Source organism: Elaeis guineensis, chromosome 1 (assembly GCF_000442705.2).
Source record: "Elaeis guineensis isolate ETL-2024a chromosome 1, EG11, whole genome shotgun sequence".
NCBI lineage: Eukaryota > Viridiplantae > Streptophyta > Magnoliopsida > Arecales > Arecaceae > Elaeis > Elaeis guineensis.
This window is the reverse complement of record NC_025993.2, coordinates 105,335,090-105,355,878: the sequence shown is the minus strand read 5'-3', so window position 1 is coordinate 105,355,878 and position 20,789 is coordinate 105,335,090. Positions and strand designations below refer to the sequence as shown.

General features: G+C 34.6%; 1 protein-coding gene across 1 annotated transcript; it reads right to left on the bottom strand.

The window, feature by feature from the left end:
- Nucleotides 1–289: 289 nt before the first annotated feature.
- Nucleotides 290–914, bottom strand: LOC114913921 (uncharacterized). Its single transcript, XM_029263043.2, has 2 exons — nucleotides 588–914; nucleotides 290–522 (listed from the first exon to the last, which is right to left on the bottom strand). The coding sequence occupies exons 1-2, from the start codon at nucleotides 711–713 to the stop codon at nucleotides 316–318; spliced, it is 333 nt and encodes a 110-aa protein (XP_029118876.1). The 5' UTR covers nucleotides 714–914; the 3' UTR covers nucleotides 290–315.
- Nucleotides 915–20,789: the final 19,875 nt, after the last annotated feature.

Here is a 20,789-nt window from a genome sequence, read left to right as displayed (position 1 = left end):
TCTCTAATCGCAGGAGGATTTTAATGCTTGCTCCCCGTTTAGAGCAACCAAAGTTTCAATTTCTATACAGAAAGCATCCAATCCCCCTTTCAAATCCAACCACCAAACGTCAAACTACACTAGACTACCAACAAAAAAACAACCACAGGGCGATATAATAAATAAAAAGAAAAAGTCAACGATAGGTGCACAAAATTAAAAAACAAAAAGAAATCATTGACAAACCAGAAACAAAATTAACAATTTATTAGCCTTTCATTATTTGCAATTCAAGAAAAGAGTAGGGTGCTAGACAAAAATATATTCTTTGCGGATTTACAAGGCATCCTTGCACAGTTCCATCCCTGTTCCCTCCCTCGGTTCTTCGGCCGTCAATGGGTGGCGAGCGGCCATCCTCTGCCACATCTTCCTCTCCTCCTCTGCTCTTTCGAGACATGCTTCCAGTTGCACTGCTCGCTCACGGGCCCTGGCCAATTTGCTCAGAAGAAAGGCCGGGTGTTGCTGGAGGAGCGCCTGGTTGCTCTGTTTCAGAAACATAACAAAACCAAATTAAAATTTCATCTTACACCAAATTCTTATAGAGCAACCATTGGTCTTGCAGGAAAATAACGCTGTCCCATCATCGTTTGCTGTTGTTGCCGTTGGTTGGGCAACAAGAAACCTGTCGTTCCCTCCATACCACCACTATAGAACAGTGAGAATGATGCTTCCATGGCCACTCTAAAGCAAAAGCATAAGAGCAAAAACGAGAAAGGTATAAAGAGAGAAAAAGAGAAGGAGATCGAAACAAAGAGGAGAAGAGGAGGAGTTATGCTTGGATCAGATGTGGTACACGATTTATAATGCCAAACTGGGAAGATCGCGTGCGTGGCGTTCGCATCTTGCAACGCAGAGATTTCGGTCACCCTGTTTATTTTTCCGCCCCACCTTACTTGATCTAGAGTGCGATCAATATATTACATATTTAAGCGATACAAAATCCCCACTAATTCATATTACTTTCCTTTTTTATAAATTAATGTTGCAGATCTAAAGGAACTCTTTCCCTCTCATGATACACTTGTTTCTCTTTTGGTAGATGTCATAATTATTATAATTATAATGGGAAGACTTACATGTTAAGTTTGTTCGGAGGGGGGAGAGTAAGAGAGAAAGTGTTTAAAATAAAGTTTTAGATACGTAGAGATAATTGTATTTATCATAATTTTAGGCCCAATAAGGGTACCATGAGTTGGATACGGATAAGTATGGTTAATTCATTATCTCAATCCATAAGCCTGATCCATCTAAACCTGACACGATCCAAAATAAAATGAAGAGAAAAAGGAGCTAGAACAGGATCATGACTAGAGGTACAATTGAGCTAAGTCAAATCGAGTCAAATTGTTAAAAGCCCGAGTCCATTCAAAATACTCAACTTAAAATTGACCTCAAGATTGGTTGAGCCTTAATATCCCATATTTGGGCTCAACTTGATAAAAAGATAATACTTGACATCAATTCGACTTGACTTATATATCAATTGAGCTATACTTAAGCTCAAATTCGAACCTTAGCCTACTCATATAATATATAGTATCAATAAAAATAATATTATAAAAAATGACCTTAGCCTTAATATCCCAATTGGTAGAATTTGTATATACGAGGGTTCTCCGATGGAAGATTCTCAGATGCTTAAATTAGCCAGAGCTTGAGCATAGTAGAATGGAGAGTATGAACTCAATATGGCATACCTCGAGGGTCCCCTCATTACTTTTTTATATAAAGGTGTAGTAGACCATTACATAGACTGATAGATCAGATCATGATCTATTAGGCCATTAGGATAGGGAATTTAAAGATTGTTAGTCAAACACTACAAGAATATTCTTTATTAGCAACGGCTAATAAGCCATCGCTAATGGTGATATTTACGGATGAAGTATTACGATGAAAAAGAAAACCATCGTTAAAGGGTTGAAGATCGATTAGCAACGGAGGATTTTGTTATTAGCGACGGCTAATTTTAATTAATTAATTATTTTAATTATTTTAAGTTTAATTAGTTATTAGCGATGGTTTTAGCGACGTAATTTTCGTTATCGCTAACATAGTGCCCTAAAATCTCTCCATTTTCGATCAATTATTTTTCGCCACGAATCTGCCTCCCCCCTTCTTCCCCCACCTTCGATCTCTCTTCTTCCCTCATCATGTTGTCAAAACCCTATCGGAGCCCCTATCCCTACGCCCTAATCCCTATGTCAGATCCATCATCCCCGCACCCTCGCCTCCCCCTTCTTTCCCCACTGTGCCACTGGAATTAGAGCCCCCATCCCTGTGCCTCAATCCTCACACCGTCGTCCCTGCACCAAATCCACCGTCCCTACATTGGATTCACCGTCCCCAAAACCCTACCTCCCCCATTCTTCCCCCGCCTCCCCCTTTCTTCCCCCACTGCATCGCTGGAACCCTGCTGGAGCCCCCATCCCCATGCCCCAATCCCCGCACTGCCATCCTCATACCGGATCCACCATCCCCGTATCGGATCAACTATCCCCATGCCCCCACCTCCCCTTTCTTCTCCCACAATGCCGTCGAAACCCTATCGAAGCTCCCATCCCTGTGCTCCAATCCTTGTACTATCATCCCTATGCTAGATCTACCGTCCCCGTACCCTCACCATCCTCTCTCATCATTCTCTCCTCTTCTTCCCTTCCCTCGGTGAGTATTAGCGATGGCAGTGGCGACGTAGCTGTCGTCACATACTATTCTCTCCTCTTTTAATTTTTGATGTTTGAATTTAAATTTGTGATGTTTATCTAAATTAATGAGATTTGAATTTAATTTATTCATGGGATGCATATCTTGGCCCTCCCCATTTACAATGCTACTCGATACTTTGAAATCCCTGAGAAGGGATTTGCCTGGATGCTTTGCTGGGATGGTAGGGGTGTCGCCTCCACAGATGCCCCAGCTGGGTCCATTGGCATAGGATGCACGACCTGGTTGTCTTAGGCAATAGTCCCTGGTGTGCGGGTCGCACGACCTAATCGTCCTACGATTGACGCCTGCATGTGCGGGATGTACATTCTGGCCCTCCCTATTTACAATGCTGCTTGATACTTTAGAACCCCCAAGATGGGATTTGCTTGGATGCCTTGTTGGGGTGCTAGGGGGTCTACCTCAGTGGCTACCCCAGCTCGGCCCATCCACATGGGATTCATGATCTGACTATCCTAGATGATAGTTCCTGGTGCGCAGGGTGCACGACCTAGTCATTTGGCGCTCTCCAAATCCGCATGCACGAGATGCGCATCTCGACCCTCTCCTTTTGCAATACTGCTTGATACTTTGGAACCTCCTAATTTAAAAATTTTAAAAATATTATATTGCATAGAACTATAGATGCATCTTTTGATTAATGTACATACTCTATGGCATTCGTATATTTATATATTTTTATACAGATGAGAGAATTATGTACATTGATCAATTGATTATCTAATATGAACTATTTAGAAAATACAATTAATTCTTCAGGCCATTGCAGTAATTAAACGATATACTGAGGGTTCGAAAAAAATTTAGACAGTATTTTTCTTTAGTTCTCCTCACACATCTTAAGCTGTGTTGAGAGAACTAAAGAAAAATACTGTCAAAATTTTTTTCGGCCCCTATTACATAACGTTTGATTACTATAATTGATCTATATAATTAATATAATTCTTGAATGGAATAGGATCTTCTATACCTATTAGTTGATGGTAGGATGTTGTTATTGTATGAGCCATTCAAAATGATAAAATAATCATTTAGCAATTATCTTGTGCAGAATCTTTAGGTAGTGTGCCATGGACCATAGTTGGATGGACCATCAAGTAGTCAACAGAAAGATTTTTACTGAATACAGAGAGGATGTAGAGTACTTCTGTGATTATATTTTTAAAAATATGATACTCTTCCATTAAGTACGGACTCATTATCCTTGTAAGAGATGTGGCAATAGAGAAATACTTGATAGGGATACAATGACTGTCCATTTATATGGGAGCGGATTTATATCTAATTATAAGCATTGGTACCTACATGGAGAGACATGAAAGATGGTTTGATAACGATAATTATATGAAGATTGATCCACAGCATGGGCTTATTGAAATTAAATATGAATCAAAAGTACATATTAACAAGCCCTTTGTGCTAGCTTAATAAGCTGTTCAAGTATATTATACTTTTTTCCATTAAGAGAGAGAGAAAGAAAAGATTGGTGGGCTGTATGCAAAAATATTAAATCTTGAACCGTTCATTACGAGCTCGAAGAAGAAAAAGAGCCTTTTTTATCAGAATTCTTTCAAGAAGATGAAACATTAGGAGTTTATCAGTCTTTAATAGATACAGAGTTAGATATTCTTAAGAATTCTCCTACATGAAGGCCAATATGAGGAGGTAGATCATACTGAATTTATTTTAGAAGACAATCCTATCCAAAAAGATAAAGAAGAGGAAGAAGAGGAAGAAGTGGAAGAAGAAAAAGAAGAAAAAGAAGTGGAAGAAGAGAAAGAAATCGAAAGAAGAATGAAGGAAAAAATTCATCCGACCTGATCGGATCACCAAGGTGCATCCAAATTTTTTTTATAATTCACAATCATAATATTTTTTTTATTTGAAATGTAGTGAAAAAGAGATCAAAATCTTCAGGAGATTCTCAAATCCAATGCCTTGCAAGGCCTGAAAGTATAGGTCCCCTACTTCGCACGCACGCTAGGCTCCATAGGGAAGTAGGATGATCTTCTTTAGGCATTAATCTTTAAAAGAAAAGCAAGGGGAGGAACGAGATCCCATCTTGTATCAAAGGGGCATCTGGATAGGAGTCTTCACGCCATCACATGGGAGACTCCATATGCCAAGAAGAAGAAAAGAAAAAAAAGGACACCTCCTTATTTTTCTTTGCCGCACCACCCACTCGTAAGACACGGTCTCCCCTCCTTGTTTCTCTTTGTTATGTCACACATACTTAACCATCAATATTAAGGTTCCTTTCTTTAAATAGATGCCACAATCTAATGGAAGTCCTAACTGATTTAGGACACAAAATCTTATCCAATTAGGAAGTGTAAGAGAGAAAAGAGAGCGCCCATTAAAGCTTCACACGAACACTTTCACGCACGCCCACTTATGGATGGAAAAATTAGTGCCTCTCCTCTTCCTTGGTTGGCCAATCTGAGAGAAAGAGTCCCAATTTTTTGAGACCCTTTGATTCTAAACCAATTGGCTTCAAATTTGACCATTTTGAATCCAATTCGAATTCGATTTGAATCAGATTCGAAGAGCCTATCAATTCTAATCTAATTAGAATTTTGATCCAAGTCTAACTTGAATTTTTAATCCAATTAATCCTTAATTAAATCAGATCTAATCTAAAATTACTTAGAACATAAATTTAATCTCTCATAAATTCTTGGATCATTGATCAGATAATTATTATCCCTAGAATTAAACCTGAATCTCATGTCTAGTGTTAGCTAGACATAGTCTACTTATTTAATCCCGTATGATCTCCAACTTAATTCTTAATTAAGTTAATCTATTTATTCAATCAAGTCACGTACTTTCAAATGAAACTTATAGATTTAGGTCAATTCTTTCCTACTTTGTCTGACTTTGTACGTAACTCCATAGATTTGAATACTAAACTGATAGTACAGAAACTATTTTTTGTACTAATCAAAATTACCATCTAGCAATAATTTTCGACGTCTAAATAGATCGAATGTTTGCAAGACAATACTCAAGAACTTAAAAATATGCTTACTGCATAATTCATCTCTTTGACCTTAAATGCTCAGGATGACCTAACTGTCGACCTTGGATTAGTCATCCATATTGTATTTCAATCTTTTTCAAATCCTGTAACCTATCACATGGATTATCACAATCGAAGTTTTACTCAATTGAAATACAGTGATGCATCAACTCCTAAAAAATGAAGGGGTCAATCCTATTTTAATCCACACATCGACTATCATAAGTACTTGACTGTACCCAAAAATCTTCTATCACTGAATTAGAAATTTAGATAGTCCAACATCAAAGCATAATGAGTTGCTTGCAAGTCACCTGGTGATCTTAGGTCAGAGGGACACTTATGTCCATATTCTTCGTGAGCTACTCTTGACAGCAGAGTGCTCCGTAAGTGAGTCACTTTGTTCAGTAATGATGTACTCCTATATCTCACCTGTATGCTGTACCAGTGTCTTACTCTTTAATTATGAGGACAACCAACCTGTATGACACACAATGACCTATACTTAATAAACGTCATCATTTCTTAATGATGTATTATTAGGTCGCGAACATGTTTAAAAATTATTCGATAAATCTTTCTTTATCAATTATTATATAGTTCTAAGAACTTCATCACAACATTAGAGTTCAATCAACGAAGATGCAATCTTGTGATGAAAATATCAAATAATTTTTATTAATTCATAATTTATATATAAAATATAAAAAGCATAATCATCCAAACGATTGGCTTTAGGACATATTTCCTAACAACTCTCACTTAAACTAAAGCCAATCGATACAGTATCTAATACCCGTCTTACTATTAAGTTCGTCGAACTCTTTGACTCCGAAGGCTTTAGCAAACAGGTCAGCCAAGTTCTTCTTTCTGTCGATCTTCTGAAGATAATTGTCACCTCTATCCACGACCTCTCGTACAAGATGATAGCCATGCAGAATATGCTTGGTTCTCTAGTAGGACTCCTATTTATTAGTCTGAGCTATGGCTTCAGTTTTGTCACAACACAAGGACTGGATCATCGATGGAGGGTGCCACTCCAAGCTCGTTAATGAACTTCCATAATCAAACTACTTTTGTAGCATCAAATGCTATAATATACTCTACCTCGCAAATAAAATCAACTACAGTGAACTGGCTGGAACTTTTTCAGTATATCGCTCCTTGATTTTGGGTATAATACATAATCTGACATATTGTTACCATCATCATGATCTAACTGAAACTGAAATCAACATATCCCATAAGTTTCAAGTCAACGTCTCTATAGATTAGCTATTGGTTCTTAGTATTTCTCAAATACTTAAGGATTGTCTCTACAACCTTCCAATGATTCTCATCCGGATCAGTCTGGTACCTTCTCACTATCTCAAGTAAATATCATATCCAGTCTCGTACATGTCATGGTGTACATGATAGATCTCACTATCAAAATATATGAGACTTTACTCATATGCTCTCTCTCTCTTGAGGAGATGTTAGACAATCTTTTTTAGAGAGAGTAATTCTCTGATCTATTGGTAGATAGCCTTTCTTAGAATTCTTTATGCTGAATCATTTCAATACGGTATCTATGTATGTGAATTGAGATAATCTAAGCAACCTTTTAGATCTATCTATATAGATCTTCATCCCTAACATATAAGATGCTTCTCTCAAATTCTTCATGAAGAACTGTGATGATAGCCACAGCTTTATATTTTATAAGGTTGGGATGTCATTTTGTATTAACAGTATATTATCTATATAAAGTATAAGGAAGATGACTACAGAATTAATAGCCCACTTATATATGTAGGATTTTTCTTCATTTCTAACGAAGTCATACATTTTGATCTTATCAAAATGCATGCTTTAATTCTGAGAGTATTGCCATAGGAGAAAATATCTCATCATAGTCAATACTATAATATTGACGATATCTCTTGGCAATCAAACGGACTTTATAGGTCTCCACCTTTCCGTCTGCACTTCTTATTCTTTTTGAAAATCTATTTACACTCTATGAATTTTATCCCTTTAGGTGGCTCAACTAGTGCCCATACACCAATATGTCTATAGACTCCATCTCAAATTTTATGGCATTAAGCCATTTGTTAGAGTTGGATCTCTGCATGGCATCCATGTAGGTAATCAGATCCTCGTCATTCTCATCTAGTTCCATAGGATCATCGTTTCAGACTAAAAAATCATAGTATCTGTCCAGCTGATACAGTACTCTGTCAGATCTTCTCAAGGTGCCTTAACAATGAGCTCTGAATTTGATCTAATCAAATCTGGTTCTATATTTTTACTTATCTGTGTCGGTTCTTCTACCGGTCAAACTTCCTCAAGTTCAATCTTAGTGGCATCAATTTCTTCCATAAAAAATTTTTTTTCTAAAAAGAATATCCTATTACTGATGAATACCTTTTGTTCTTTAGCATGGTAGAAGTAGTATGTCCTAAACTTCTTAGGATATCCTACAAATAACCACTTATCAGATCGAGGTCTAAGCTTATTAGTGTGTAAACATTCTACATAAATCAAACAACCCCAAATCCTAAGGTAAGAGGATATCGATCTATGCCTAGTCCATATCTCATATGGAGTTTTTATGACCAATTTACTTAGAGCATTGCTCAGAACATGGCATACAGTCTCAAAGACAACCCCAGAAGAGATCGACAGACTTACAAAACTCATCATGGATCGAACCATATCCAACAAGATTCGATTCTTCCTTCCAGGAGGTGTTCATTACGAGAGAATCTCATTCTTTTCTAGATATGTTAAAAAAAATTATTAAAAGGATATTCACCTCTTTGATCAGATCGAAGAGTTCTAATACTCTGCCTAATTTATTTTTCTCCTTCACCATGGAATCATTTTGAATATTTCAAATAATTCGGACTTGTGCTTCATAAAATAGATGTACCCATACCTAGATAGGTCGTTAGTAAATATAATGAAATAGTAATATCCTCTTCTGGCACTTATTTTCATAGGTCCACATATATCACTATGTACTAGACCTAGAATATCACTGGCTTGATCATCCTTTCTAGTAAATGATGACTTGATCATCTTTCATGAAGATAAGACTCACAGATCAGCAATAATTCATAATCATCAATATTAAGAATTTTCTCTTTGGTTGATCTATTTATCCTATTCTCATTTATATGATCGAGCTTATAATACCATAGATAGGCATTTGTGATATTATCTATTCTAGGATGTTTGTTTAATGTATACATTACACTAACAGACTATAATGTTATGTTTCAATTATTGACACATAATTGTGATACTTTTCATAATGATATCACAAAAAAAAAATTTATTAAAAAATTATAACCATCCTTGACCAAAAGATCTATGAAAATGACATTCATAAGTAAAGATAGATAATAATGACAATCATCTAAAACAATGACATTGGAATTAAGAACAAGCTGAACTTTTTCTATAGCTAGAACTAGAATAGCTCTTCCATCTCCAACATTCAGAAATAGTTTGCTCTTCTTAAATTTTCTACTAATCTAAAGTCCCTACAATAAATTACAGATATGAATCAAACTTCTGATATCTAATATCCAGATAATACTATCACAGACAGAAAGATTATAAGGTGTTATCATATAAGTATCTTGTCCAGTTATCTTTTGCTGATTTCTCTTCTTAGATCCATTTAGATCAAGAGATGCTAGATATAGAGGACAATTCTCTTCCAGTCTCCAACTTCTTGTAAAAAAAAAAATATTCTGCCTGACTCTGATCTGTCTTAGACTGGTTAGTTCGATTGGGCTTAGAAGTCCTAGCACCATACCACTGCATCATATTTGTCTTTCCTTTATCAGAGGACTAATGCCGTATTGAGGACAAATCCTCAAGTATGCCAAAAGACTTATTCAATATTTAAAGCATCTCTTTCGTCTGAGCATCATCAAATTTATAACTAAATACATCACTTATAGCAGTCCTTATTATGCAACATACTATCGTACAATCATTGAGGCATTTCTGATAAGTATCTCTAACCGTCGCATCTGTATTGGGAGCTGGTACTTCAGATATTGGATCTATAATCATATATAGGATTCTTTGATGCTCGAGAATTATTTTTAACTTTTGATATCATTATCAAAATTTGGTCCTATAAGCTTGTCACTGTCCAACAGTAAGTGAAGCGACAAATTACTAGCCATCATTGAAAGAAAAAATATTAAGATCTATTATTATATGAATTATTTAATCCTACAGACTTGGACTTTAGTCTAAAATTCTTTTCACTATTTTATACGAATTGGTAGCCTCAACCATCAATTTGAGGAAGTATCTTAATTCCTTAGTGGGTACTGAAATCCACACAAACTACACACGATCCCGACTATGATCGATCAACCTATGTGCATCTATGGATAGATTTTTAGTCAATTATTTTTTTAAATAATTTTTAGTAATTAATTTTATCCTAAATTTTATTTCAGTAGGCTAAGGCCTCCACTGAAAGTTTTGGTCAGGTCTAACCATTAACATGACCATACTTAGCCTATCTAACCAATGAATGATTAGATCTGACTATGGTCGGCCAACCTGACCGCCCATCAGAGAGATATGACTGAGTTATCATATAATGAATGATAATTTCAATGTCCAAAATAAATACTAGACCTATGGGTCTATAATGCTTACTTAGATTATTGGATCCTTTATCATCCACCTTAATAGGAGGCTATGATCTAGTTATCCCCATAACTAGCTCATTTATAGATTTAATAATTTAAAAAATTTGGTTAATGATTTGATAAGTAATTGATCGATGAGTCTTAAATCCTCTCGTTGACTTCATCAAGTCATGAAAAGAACTAGACAAGCTGGTCTATTGGACTGGCGAGTCTACATTCTCTCACTGACTTCATCAAGTCATGAAGAGTACTAGAGACAAGCTGATCCAATGGTACCTAAATGAGTCGAATTGATTTTATGATTTGAGAATGAGAGTAGAGTCGACCAGCAGTCAAAAGTCTTCCCACTAACTTCACCAAGTCATTGAATTAGACTAGAGATAAAGCTGGTCTAGAAACACTAAATCAGTCACACTAATTTATCTTAATGGCATAGATCAATTCGAATCAATTTGTAATCTAATCAAAATATAATCTATCAAATTGATCAGATAAGTGAGATCGATGGGAGAGTCTATCTCGACTTGCCTTAAACACCATTGAAATGGTCAGATAAGCAGATTGTCAGTTAAAAATTATTGATCATATTATCAAATAATATTGCCAAACTTATCTTAGACACTTATTGATCGATTAGTTTCAATTCGATGAATCAAAAGACCTAAGTTAAACCATTAAGCCACGATCTAGTCCATTTGGTATGGTCAAAAATATAGACTTGATCAAGCTACAACTGTTGAGGTTGATCTAGAGAAATTCTGACTTAATCTAATTCAACTCTTGATTAGATTTAATTAATTTTTTTAATTAGTCCATATTTATTTCTAACCCTAGGTCTAACCCAATTAGAAGACTTGATCCAAGCTAACCCACAATCTAAATGGTTTATGAGGTATCTTAGCACCTTCAATTCTCAAATCTGAATTACTTAATTTTAAATCAAGTGTGTAAAATGTATGTTTCAGTTTGTAGAACTATTCTATCAGAATTTTATGTGAAGCATATCATATATTTTATATCATAAAAATTAATTTTTATATCTATGTTTAATAATTAAATATGCATAAATATAATCTAAACTTTATATATACATCATATATATTATGACTACTTTTAGATCTTACTAATTACATCTTATGTAACATACAATTCAGATCTTAAAATAATTTTTATATCTAAATTTATTTCATTAAAATTATAATTAATCATAAATTATTTTAAATTTAATATAAATTTATTCACAATCAATATAATTTTAAATTTTTTTTTGCTATTCTTCTTTATGAGACTTGATCACAGTGGCACTCTATTCGTTATAAGAGAATCCATCGAATGGATAAGAGAGAGACTCAATCTCTACTTTCTCTTATAACTGGATAGCCTAGTGATCATTTCAATTTGAGTACTGAGCTACTAAGATTAAAAATCTAATTTCTAAAATTAATTACATCTATCCATGCAATAAACAAAAATCAAGCGTGCACACATATGAATATAATCATATCATATGTGTTATGCATCTAATCTAATTAAATCACATCATCATATGATGTTACAAATAAATTTTAGATCTAAACCAACTTTTGCATAGCATATAAAATATTCAATTAAGATCTGAAATCATATAGAAAAATAATTCAAATACACATATGAATGCAGAGAAGTAAAATTCTGGTTATATCTGATTTTGCATTATGCAGAATTTTATTTGAAATCAAATCTAAAAATCTATCAAAATAAATTCAATTTAGATCTTGATTATATCTAACATCTATTCAAAATAATATCATAAAAATTTTATAAAAATAAATTTAAAATAAGTTTTAATTGGTTTATTATTTTAGTAAAAATTTATATTAAAAAAATTCTATTATGACAGATTTATAGTAACCTTCAATCAACCATTGATTAGGTTCTTGAAATCTAGTCAAAACTAGGTCAAATAATTTTTAATTAACAGGTCTAAATCTGATTTAATATCTAATATAAAATTCTGATCATATATCACATACATTCATATTAGAGCACCCATTAAAGCTTCATGCGAACACTTTCACACATGCCCACTTATGGGCGAAAAAATCAGTGCCTCTCCTCTTCTTTGGTCGGCCAATCTGAGAGAGAGAGTCCTGACTTTTTGAGACTTTTTGGTTTTAAATCAATTGGCTTTAAATTTGACTCATTTTGAATCCAATTCGAATCTGATTCGAACCAGATTTGAAGAGCCTATCAATCCTAATCTAATTAAGATTTTGATCCAAGTCTAACTTAAATTTTTAACTCAATTAATTTTTTATTAAATTAGATCTAATCTAAAATTAATTAAAATATAAATTCAATCTCTCATAAATCTCTTGGATCATTGATCAGATCATTATCATCTCCGAAACTGAATATGAACATCATGTGTAGTGCTAATTAGACAGTCAACTTGTTTAGTCCCATATGACCTCTAATTTAATTCTCAATTAGGCTAATCTATTTGTTCAATCAAATCATGTACTTTCAAATTAAACTCATAGATTTAGATCGATTTTTTTCTACTTTGCCTAACTTTATGCGTGACTTTATAGGTTCGAACACTAAGTTGATAGCACAAAAATATTTTTTGTATTAATCAAAATTACCATCTAGCAATGGTTCTCAATATCCAGATAGATCGAATGTTTACAAGGCAATACTCAAAAAATTAAGAATATGATTACCGCATAATTCATCTCTTTAACCTTGAATGCTTAGGATGATCTAGGGTTTAACTGTCAATCCTGGATTAGTCATCCATACTATATTTTAATCTTTTTCAAATCTTATGACCTATCATATATGGATTGTCTTGATCGAGATCTTACTCAATTAAAATATAGTGAGACTCTTGAAATATGGAGGGATCAATCCCATCTTAATCCACACATCGACTACCATAAGTACTTGACTATACCCAGAAATCTTTCATCACTGAATTAGAAATTCAGATAGTCTGGCATCAAAATACAGTGAGTTGGTTGCAAGTCATCATGATGATCTCAGATCAGAGGGATACTTATATCCATATTCTTCGTGAGTAGCTCTTGATAGCAGAGTACTCTGTAGGTGAGTCACTTTGTTCAGTGATGATGTACTTCTACATCTCACCTGTATGTTATATCAGTATCTTCATACTTCTTGGTTATGAGGACAACCAATCTGTATGACATACAATGACCTATACTTGATAAACATCATCATTTTTTAATAATGTATCATTTGGTCATGAATATATTTAAGAACTATTCGATAAATCCTCCTTTATCGATTATCATATAGTTCTAAGAACTTCACCACAACATTAGAGTTCAATCAAGAAAGATGCAATCTTGTGATGAAAATATCAAATAACTTTTATTAATTCATAATTTATATACAAAATACAAAGAGCACAATCATCCAAATGATTGACTTTAGGATATATTTTCTAACAAAAAATTCGAAGGGTACCAAATATCTGAAGAAGCTGATAAGTAGTGGTAAGGATATCAAACTCTCATTATGTCTTTCTATTTAGATTTTAACATTGAATAAACCTTTAGACTTAGTAGAGTCAACCTCAAGGAATAAGAAGTCGACCCTTGCTCTGAAATAAGCTAAAAAGAGGAATATTTTAAGTTTCAGGAAGGAAAGAGTTCACCCCAAGGACAAAAGAGTCAACTCTGGCATACTGGAGAAGACTAGCATGCAGACGGAGTCAATCCCTAAATAACTGGAGTCGATCCCTAAGCAGATGGAGTCAACCTCTAAGAAATTGGAGTCGATCCCAAGCTCGGGGATAGCATAACGGCTAGTTTTCTATCTTTGTGGTGTTTTGTTTTATTTATTTTCATACTTGCTTTACATCATTTCAATTCTTGTATTGCTTACTATAATTGTATAATTAATTTATAAATCTATTTATTTTTATTTTTAGAGATTACAGGATGACTACATCTAGAGGATGGAGGCATGCTAGTCGATGAGAGAGCTCCAGAGGATAGAGCTCTTGAAGAGAGAGCTCTCATGGAGTCAGCTCATATGGTTTTACGGCACCCATACCATTCGATAAATTCTAATACTTTAAAATTCTCTTTTAGATTATTTAACCTTTATTATCTAATATAATATTCTATATGATAGTTTGCTACTCTCAGATTTGAATGACGTAAGGTCACCATTGACCCCATAATCACATGAAGCAGCAGCCAGCTCTCAACCTCAATGCTGTGGTAGAGGGCCCATCCAATTCATGGCATTTTCGACTCGACTGGAGGATAGAGAGCTTGTTCACATTTAGAGCCACTCGAAGTACTAGATCTTCAAAAAATATATTTAAAGTTTAGCTATTTTAAAAATAATATTTATTATTTAAAATTAATTTTACAGGACATCTAGAGAGCCTGGGGTGTCCTGTGTGGTTATCAAAATCATCCGACGATTGATGCCGGGGTCAGTGAACAAGTTCTCTAGTTGGCCGTTGGGGGCTCGTGATGTTGTATTGGAGATGTTCCTAGTAAGTCAAAGATATTTAATTTTTAAATTTATGATATATTTGTATTCTATTTATTAATATATATTTCTAATTATAGGAATACTATCGATTCAAGACTCCTCGGATCAAAAGGCTAGCTGTTAGACCTTCGAGGAGGTTGCCAAACATAAGCTCTAAGATGGACTATACAACCTCAGGCAGTCTACCATTGAGTTCTCCAGTTTCAAGTTACCATCGGACTAAAAATCTTTCATAGATCACTGGATGTGGGGGGATATATGGGAGGCCCTCTGTGACTAATGAAGCAATAAGGACTACTCCGATAGATGGCAGAGGGCCTGACAGAATCAAACCACCAAACAGGATTTGATTAAGCACATCGACGGCTCCATTAGCGCACATGTTATAGCAAATAGATTGATAAAAATTTTAAACTTATATTAATCTCATATTTAGTTGATCATATGTATATTTTTATTAACTTAATTTTATTTTTTATTTATTATAGATATGGCACTTAGGTCATATACCAAGGCAGTTGTAGTTGTGGGAGGCCACACACCAATCTAGGAGGATCGATGATTACTTAGATTAGAGGTCCAGAAGGATCATGATAACTTAATTATTTTTTAAGTTTTTATATATACTGATATATGTATAATAGCACTAACAAAATTTCTAAATTGTATAGGTGAATTAGGTGGAGTACATCATGGTGCATCATGGTGAGGACCTATCCTCTCAGCCTCTCTTTGACCTCGAAGGATGGCTCAGGGCTATCGAAGAGATGAGTAGGAGCCAGATCATAGGGTTCGGGCATAGCTTCGATCCTCTAGCAGCTTGCTGATCTTCGACTGTTGAAAAATATATCTCAAAAGCCAATCGTCAAGCTGTTGACGGTTGAGCAACCAAGTATTGTAATTGATTTATTAATAAATAAAATATATTTTTGATATTTTCATCATAAGTTTTTATCTTCTAACGAACTTCGTTGTTACGATGAAGTCCTTAGGACTATTTAAGTTCGATAAAGAGAGAATTTATCGATTAATCCTTAAAATTATTCATGACCAAATGATAAGCTGTTAATAAGGACGACAGCTTCTATCGAGCATAGGTCGCTGTAGGTCATATGGGTTGGTTGTCCTCTTAATCAAAGAGTGTGGAGACACTAGTATAGTATACAGATGAGATGTAAGGATACATCATCATTGAACGTGACCAACTCCAGAGCATTCTGCTGTCGAGAATATTTCTGATGGGATATAGGTATAAGTGTCCCTTAGACCTGAGATCACCTCAGTGACTTGTAAGCAACTCACAGTGCTTTGGTACTGGACTAATTGAATTTCTAATTCAGTGATGGAAGGCTTTTGGACATAGTCAAGTACTTACGAAGTCAGAGTGTGATCGAGATGGGATTGATCACTCCAAGAGTTGGAGAAGAATGAGTCACTGTATTTCAATTTAGCAAAATCTTGGCCAGGGTAATCCATCAGATGGATTTGATATTTTGAAATACAATGTAGACAACCTGATCAGAGTTGACAGTTGAACTCTGAGGTATCCTATGATCATTTTGGTCAAGAAGATGAATTATATGGAAACTATATCCGCATGGATTCTAAGGATGTTGTTCTACACATTCGATCTATCCAATCATCGGGTACCATTGCTAGATGGTCACTTCGATTGATACAGAAATTTATTTCTATGCTATCAGCTTAGGTTTGAACCTATGAGGTCACACACATTAGAGTTCACGATCCGATCGGATGATTGATCAACAATTAAGAATCATTCTAGGATTAAACGATCAATACGATTGACATTTAACCTAGTGCAAGTGTTGCAGGAGGATCAATTAGTAATTCGATTGCTAATTGACTTAATTTGATTAAGCCAATAGAATGAGATTAAGTCTAATTGAATATGATTTAATTAAATTTAGTTTGGACTTGATTGGATCAAGTTCAATTGGTTTATTGGATAAGCCAAGTGCAAGAAAAAATTAGTTCTAGTTCAATTAGGACTTGGATCAACCAAATTTCTAATTTGATTAAAAATTAAAATAGATTTAAATCTAATTTAATCTGATTAAATTAGGTTCTTAATTGAGTTAAGACCTATTTTAATTGGATTGATCTAATTTTGGTTTGATTTGATTTGAGAAATCAAATCAAAACAAGTCATAAGATAGAATCCTAGTAAGACTAGGATTCTATCTTGTGCCACATAAGCTCCCTACGCCCTCTCTCTTATTCGATGCCAATTCTCTCTTATTTTGTATGACAAAAATTTTCTCCCAGGTCTTCACCATACCCAAAATATTTTCTCTCTTCTTTCTTACATGGAAGATGGTTGTGGATCAAATCAAAGTAGGAATAAGTTTAGATTTCAAATTCTATGAGATAGAGTTTTAGAAATCCAAAACTCTTTCCTTTTTGCATCGATTTTACCCAAATTTTTTTTGATATTTTTATGGCTTTTATGGCACTTGATAGGAACCCTTTTCTGTTGGTCCACGCACAAAAAGAAAGAGGGGGCGCACAACTCTGTCTTGCCTTGTTTGGATAAACCTTGACTAGGTATTTGATCTAGACAAGGACTCTATCATATCTCTCTATATAAAATAAATTTTTTTATAAAATTTTTATGAAAAATAGATCAAAGAGAGAACTTTGGGGCTTCCAAAAATCATAAAGAAAAAAGGTTGGGGCATGGAGATATAATAGACACAAGATAGGATATCTAGAGAGAAAAAAGAGAAGAAGAAGAGGGTCTTCTTCTAGGGTTGTTGTGTTCATCTCTTTCCTTTCTCTATCTTGAGTTTTCTGAGAACGTCTCAGATCTGAAACTCCTCTTCCTACTTCTCATCTTTGGAAGAGTTCAAATCAAGAAGAAGGAGGCACTTGATCAACCATCGAAGAAGGATCAGCGCAGTACTAGCTACTACGTTGATTTTCTGGAGCAGGACTTCTGATCGAGATTCGTGGGCTCGTGTGGATGACTTCTAGAGGTCGGATGCATGTGCAGCTCGCAACATCATCTTCAAGTCCGGATCAGCAAGGTTAGAACATCTAACTTGTAAAGTAATAGATCTAATCTATTATTTATTACATACATTAGATGTAGCATAGAAACATGTTGATATGATTAACGTGTAGTTTATTCTCTATATGTTTTAACTTCTGATTTAATATCATGTAATAATCATGTAATAGGATCTTAGATCTAAAAATTTTCTGATTTTATAAAATAAATTTTGATTTATTTTAGTCTTCCGCTGCATGATCTTGAAAAAGTTTCAAGATCTAACCCTAAAACCCTAGATCTGGTTCCTTCAATTGGTATCAGAGCCAGGTTATTTATTACATGATTATTTATACATATTTAGATTATTTTTTAGATCAAATCTAATTTATAATCTGATTATTAAATTTAAAATTAAAATTTTTAGATCAATCACGAACTGCAAGGTTGTCCTGCTGTAAGATTTACCCCTTACAATGCAAAGACTGTCCTAGTTCGTATAGATCTATCTTTAATCATAAATTTGTTAGATGTGATCTAGATTAAATTTATGATTTATTAGATTTAAAAGATGTTTAAATTTAAAATAAAATCTCTTTGTTAATATAACCTGTGCAAAGAACTATCATATTTTTGTCTGAAAAATTTGTGCAGTTTAAAATTGAAATTATTTCAATTACATGAACCTGTTTAGATTAGATCTAAAGTAATTTCATATTTATTTCATTTGCATCTTGATTGTGAATCAAACATGCAACTTGGTTGGTGGAACCATGTTGTAAAATTATTTTACAAATATGTAAATTATTTTCAAAAAGTCGAACCTCAACTCTCAAACCAAAACTTAATTGAGAATTAAGAAGTTATTTTGATTAGGTTCTAGGATTATGAATTGAAGAACCTAAGACACAAACCATAACACATTGAGTTAATGGGTTAGTGAGAATTAGGTCCATTAATTGAGTTAGACCTAAGGTTAGATTAAAGATGGACTTAATTAGAGAATTGACTAAATCTAATCAATTGTTGTCTTAGATTAGGTCAAAGATTCTTTAGATCAATTACAATAGTTGTAGTTGGTCAAGTCCATGTCTTTAATGAGAACCAAATGGACTTGATTCTTGCCTAAGTGTCTAGCACAAACTGTTAGGTTGATCCAATCGAAACTAATTAAACCAGTTGGTGTCTAAGGTAAACCAGACTGGTGATTTTTAATTGGGAGCTCGCTTATCTGGCCATTTCTGATGGTGTCTAAGGCAAGCTTTAGCAGACCCTTCCATCGATCGAACTTACCTGACCTCTTGGTGAAATTATATTTTGATTGGATCACTTGACTATTCGAGCTGACCCATGTCAGCTAGGTAAATCAATGTGACTGATTTAGGTGCTTCTAGACCAGCCCTTTTAATGGTCTCTCTTAAGCTGACTTGGTGAAGCCAGTGGGAGGATCATGATAAGCTAGTTCATCTGACCTTATCCTCCAAATCAATTAAATCTTCTAAAATTATTAGATTCTTAAAATAAAATAATTATGATGATAACTAGATCATATCCTCCCATTAAGTGAATGATAATAGGTCCATCAGTTGGATAATCATTGGAGGCCCAAAGGCTTGGTGCTTATCGGCTGATGGAATTATCATTTATAATATGATTTTTTGACTGTATCTTTCTAAATGGTGGTTAGGTTAGCCAACCAAAGTTAGGTCTAATCATTCATTGGCTAGATGGGCCAAGTATGGTCATGTTAATGGTTGGACCTAATCAGATCTTTTCAGTGGAGGTCAAAGCCTACTAATTAGGGACGGGCAAAATTAAAATTACTAAAAATTATTTAGAAAAATAATTGGTTATGAACCTACCCTTAGATGTACATGGGTTAGCCAATCAAAGTTGGACTTGTGTGCAGTCTAAGTAGATTTTAGTACCCACTAAGAAATTAGGGTAATTCTTCGAATTGGAGGTAGAGGCTACCAATTCAAATAAAATAGTGAGAAAAATCTTTTGATTAAAGTTCAAATCTTTAGGTTTAATGAATCAATTACTAATTAGGTTATGATTTTTTTTGTGCAGATATGGCTACTTTCCTATCACTCCGATCATTGTTGGACAATGATAAGTTGGTGGGATCCAACTTTGGTAGCTGGTACCGAAAGTTGAAGATAGTTCTGGAGCATGAATGGATCCTATATGTGATAACGGATCCTGCACCTGAGGAGCCAGCTGTCAATACACATGGAACAGTCAGAGATACTTACCAGAAGTGGCTCAGTGATCGGACCATGGTGCGCTGCATCATGCTGGCTGCCATGAGCGACGAGTTCAGTCATAAATTTGAGACAGCTTAGCCAAAGGACATGCTTCAAGTGTTGGAGGATGTCTTTGGTACACTCGATGACGTGGAGAGGCACAAGACTAGTTGTGTCATCTTCAATGCCAAAATACGGGATGGTGCCTCTGTCACTGATCATGTATTGTACATGATCGAGCTGATGGAGTATTTGAGCAAACTCGACTTTCCCTTGCATGAGCAGCTTAGGAAAGATGCAATACTGAACTCGCTGCTCAAGTCTTATCTCCCATTCCTCACTCATTATAAAATGACAAAGCCTGAAGTAAACTACCATGGGTTACTGGTGTTGCTTCAGAACTTTGAGAAAGATCACCAACTCCACAAGGAGTCGGTAAACTTAGTGGGAGGTTCATCTTCTGATTCTCGACTCTTTAGGAAAGGGAAGAAGAACAAGAAGAAGAAAGTGAAGAAGGTGCAAGTTCAGGCTGTGACATCAGTGCAGGGCCAGAC

Coding starts and splice junctions, on each gene's coding strand:
- LOC114913921 (XM_029263043.2), bottom strand. CDS start 713: ATGGAAGCATCATTCTCACTGTTCTATAGTGGTGGTATGGAGGGAACG. Junction 523..587: donor ATTTTCCTGCAAGACCAATG/GTTGCTCTATAA, acceptor TTTCTGAAACAG/AGCAACCAGGCGCTCCTCCA.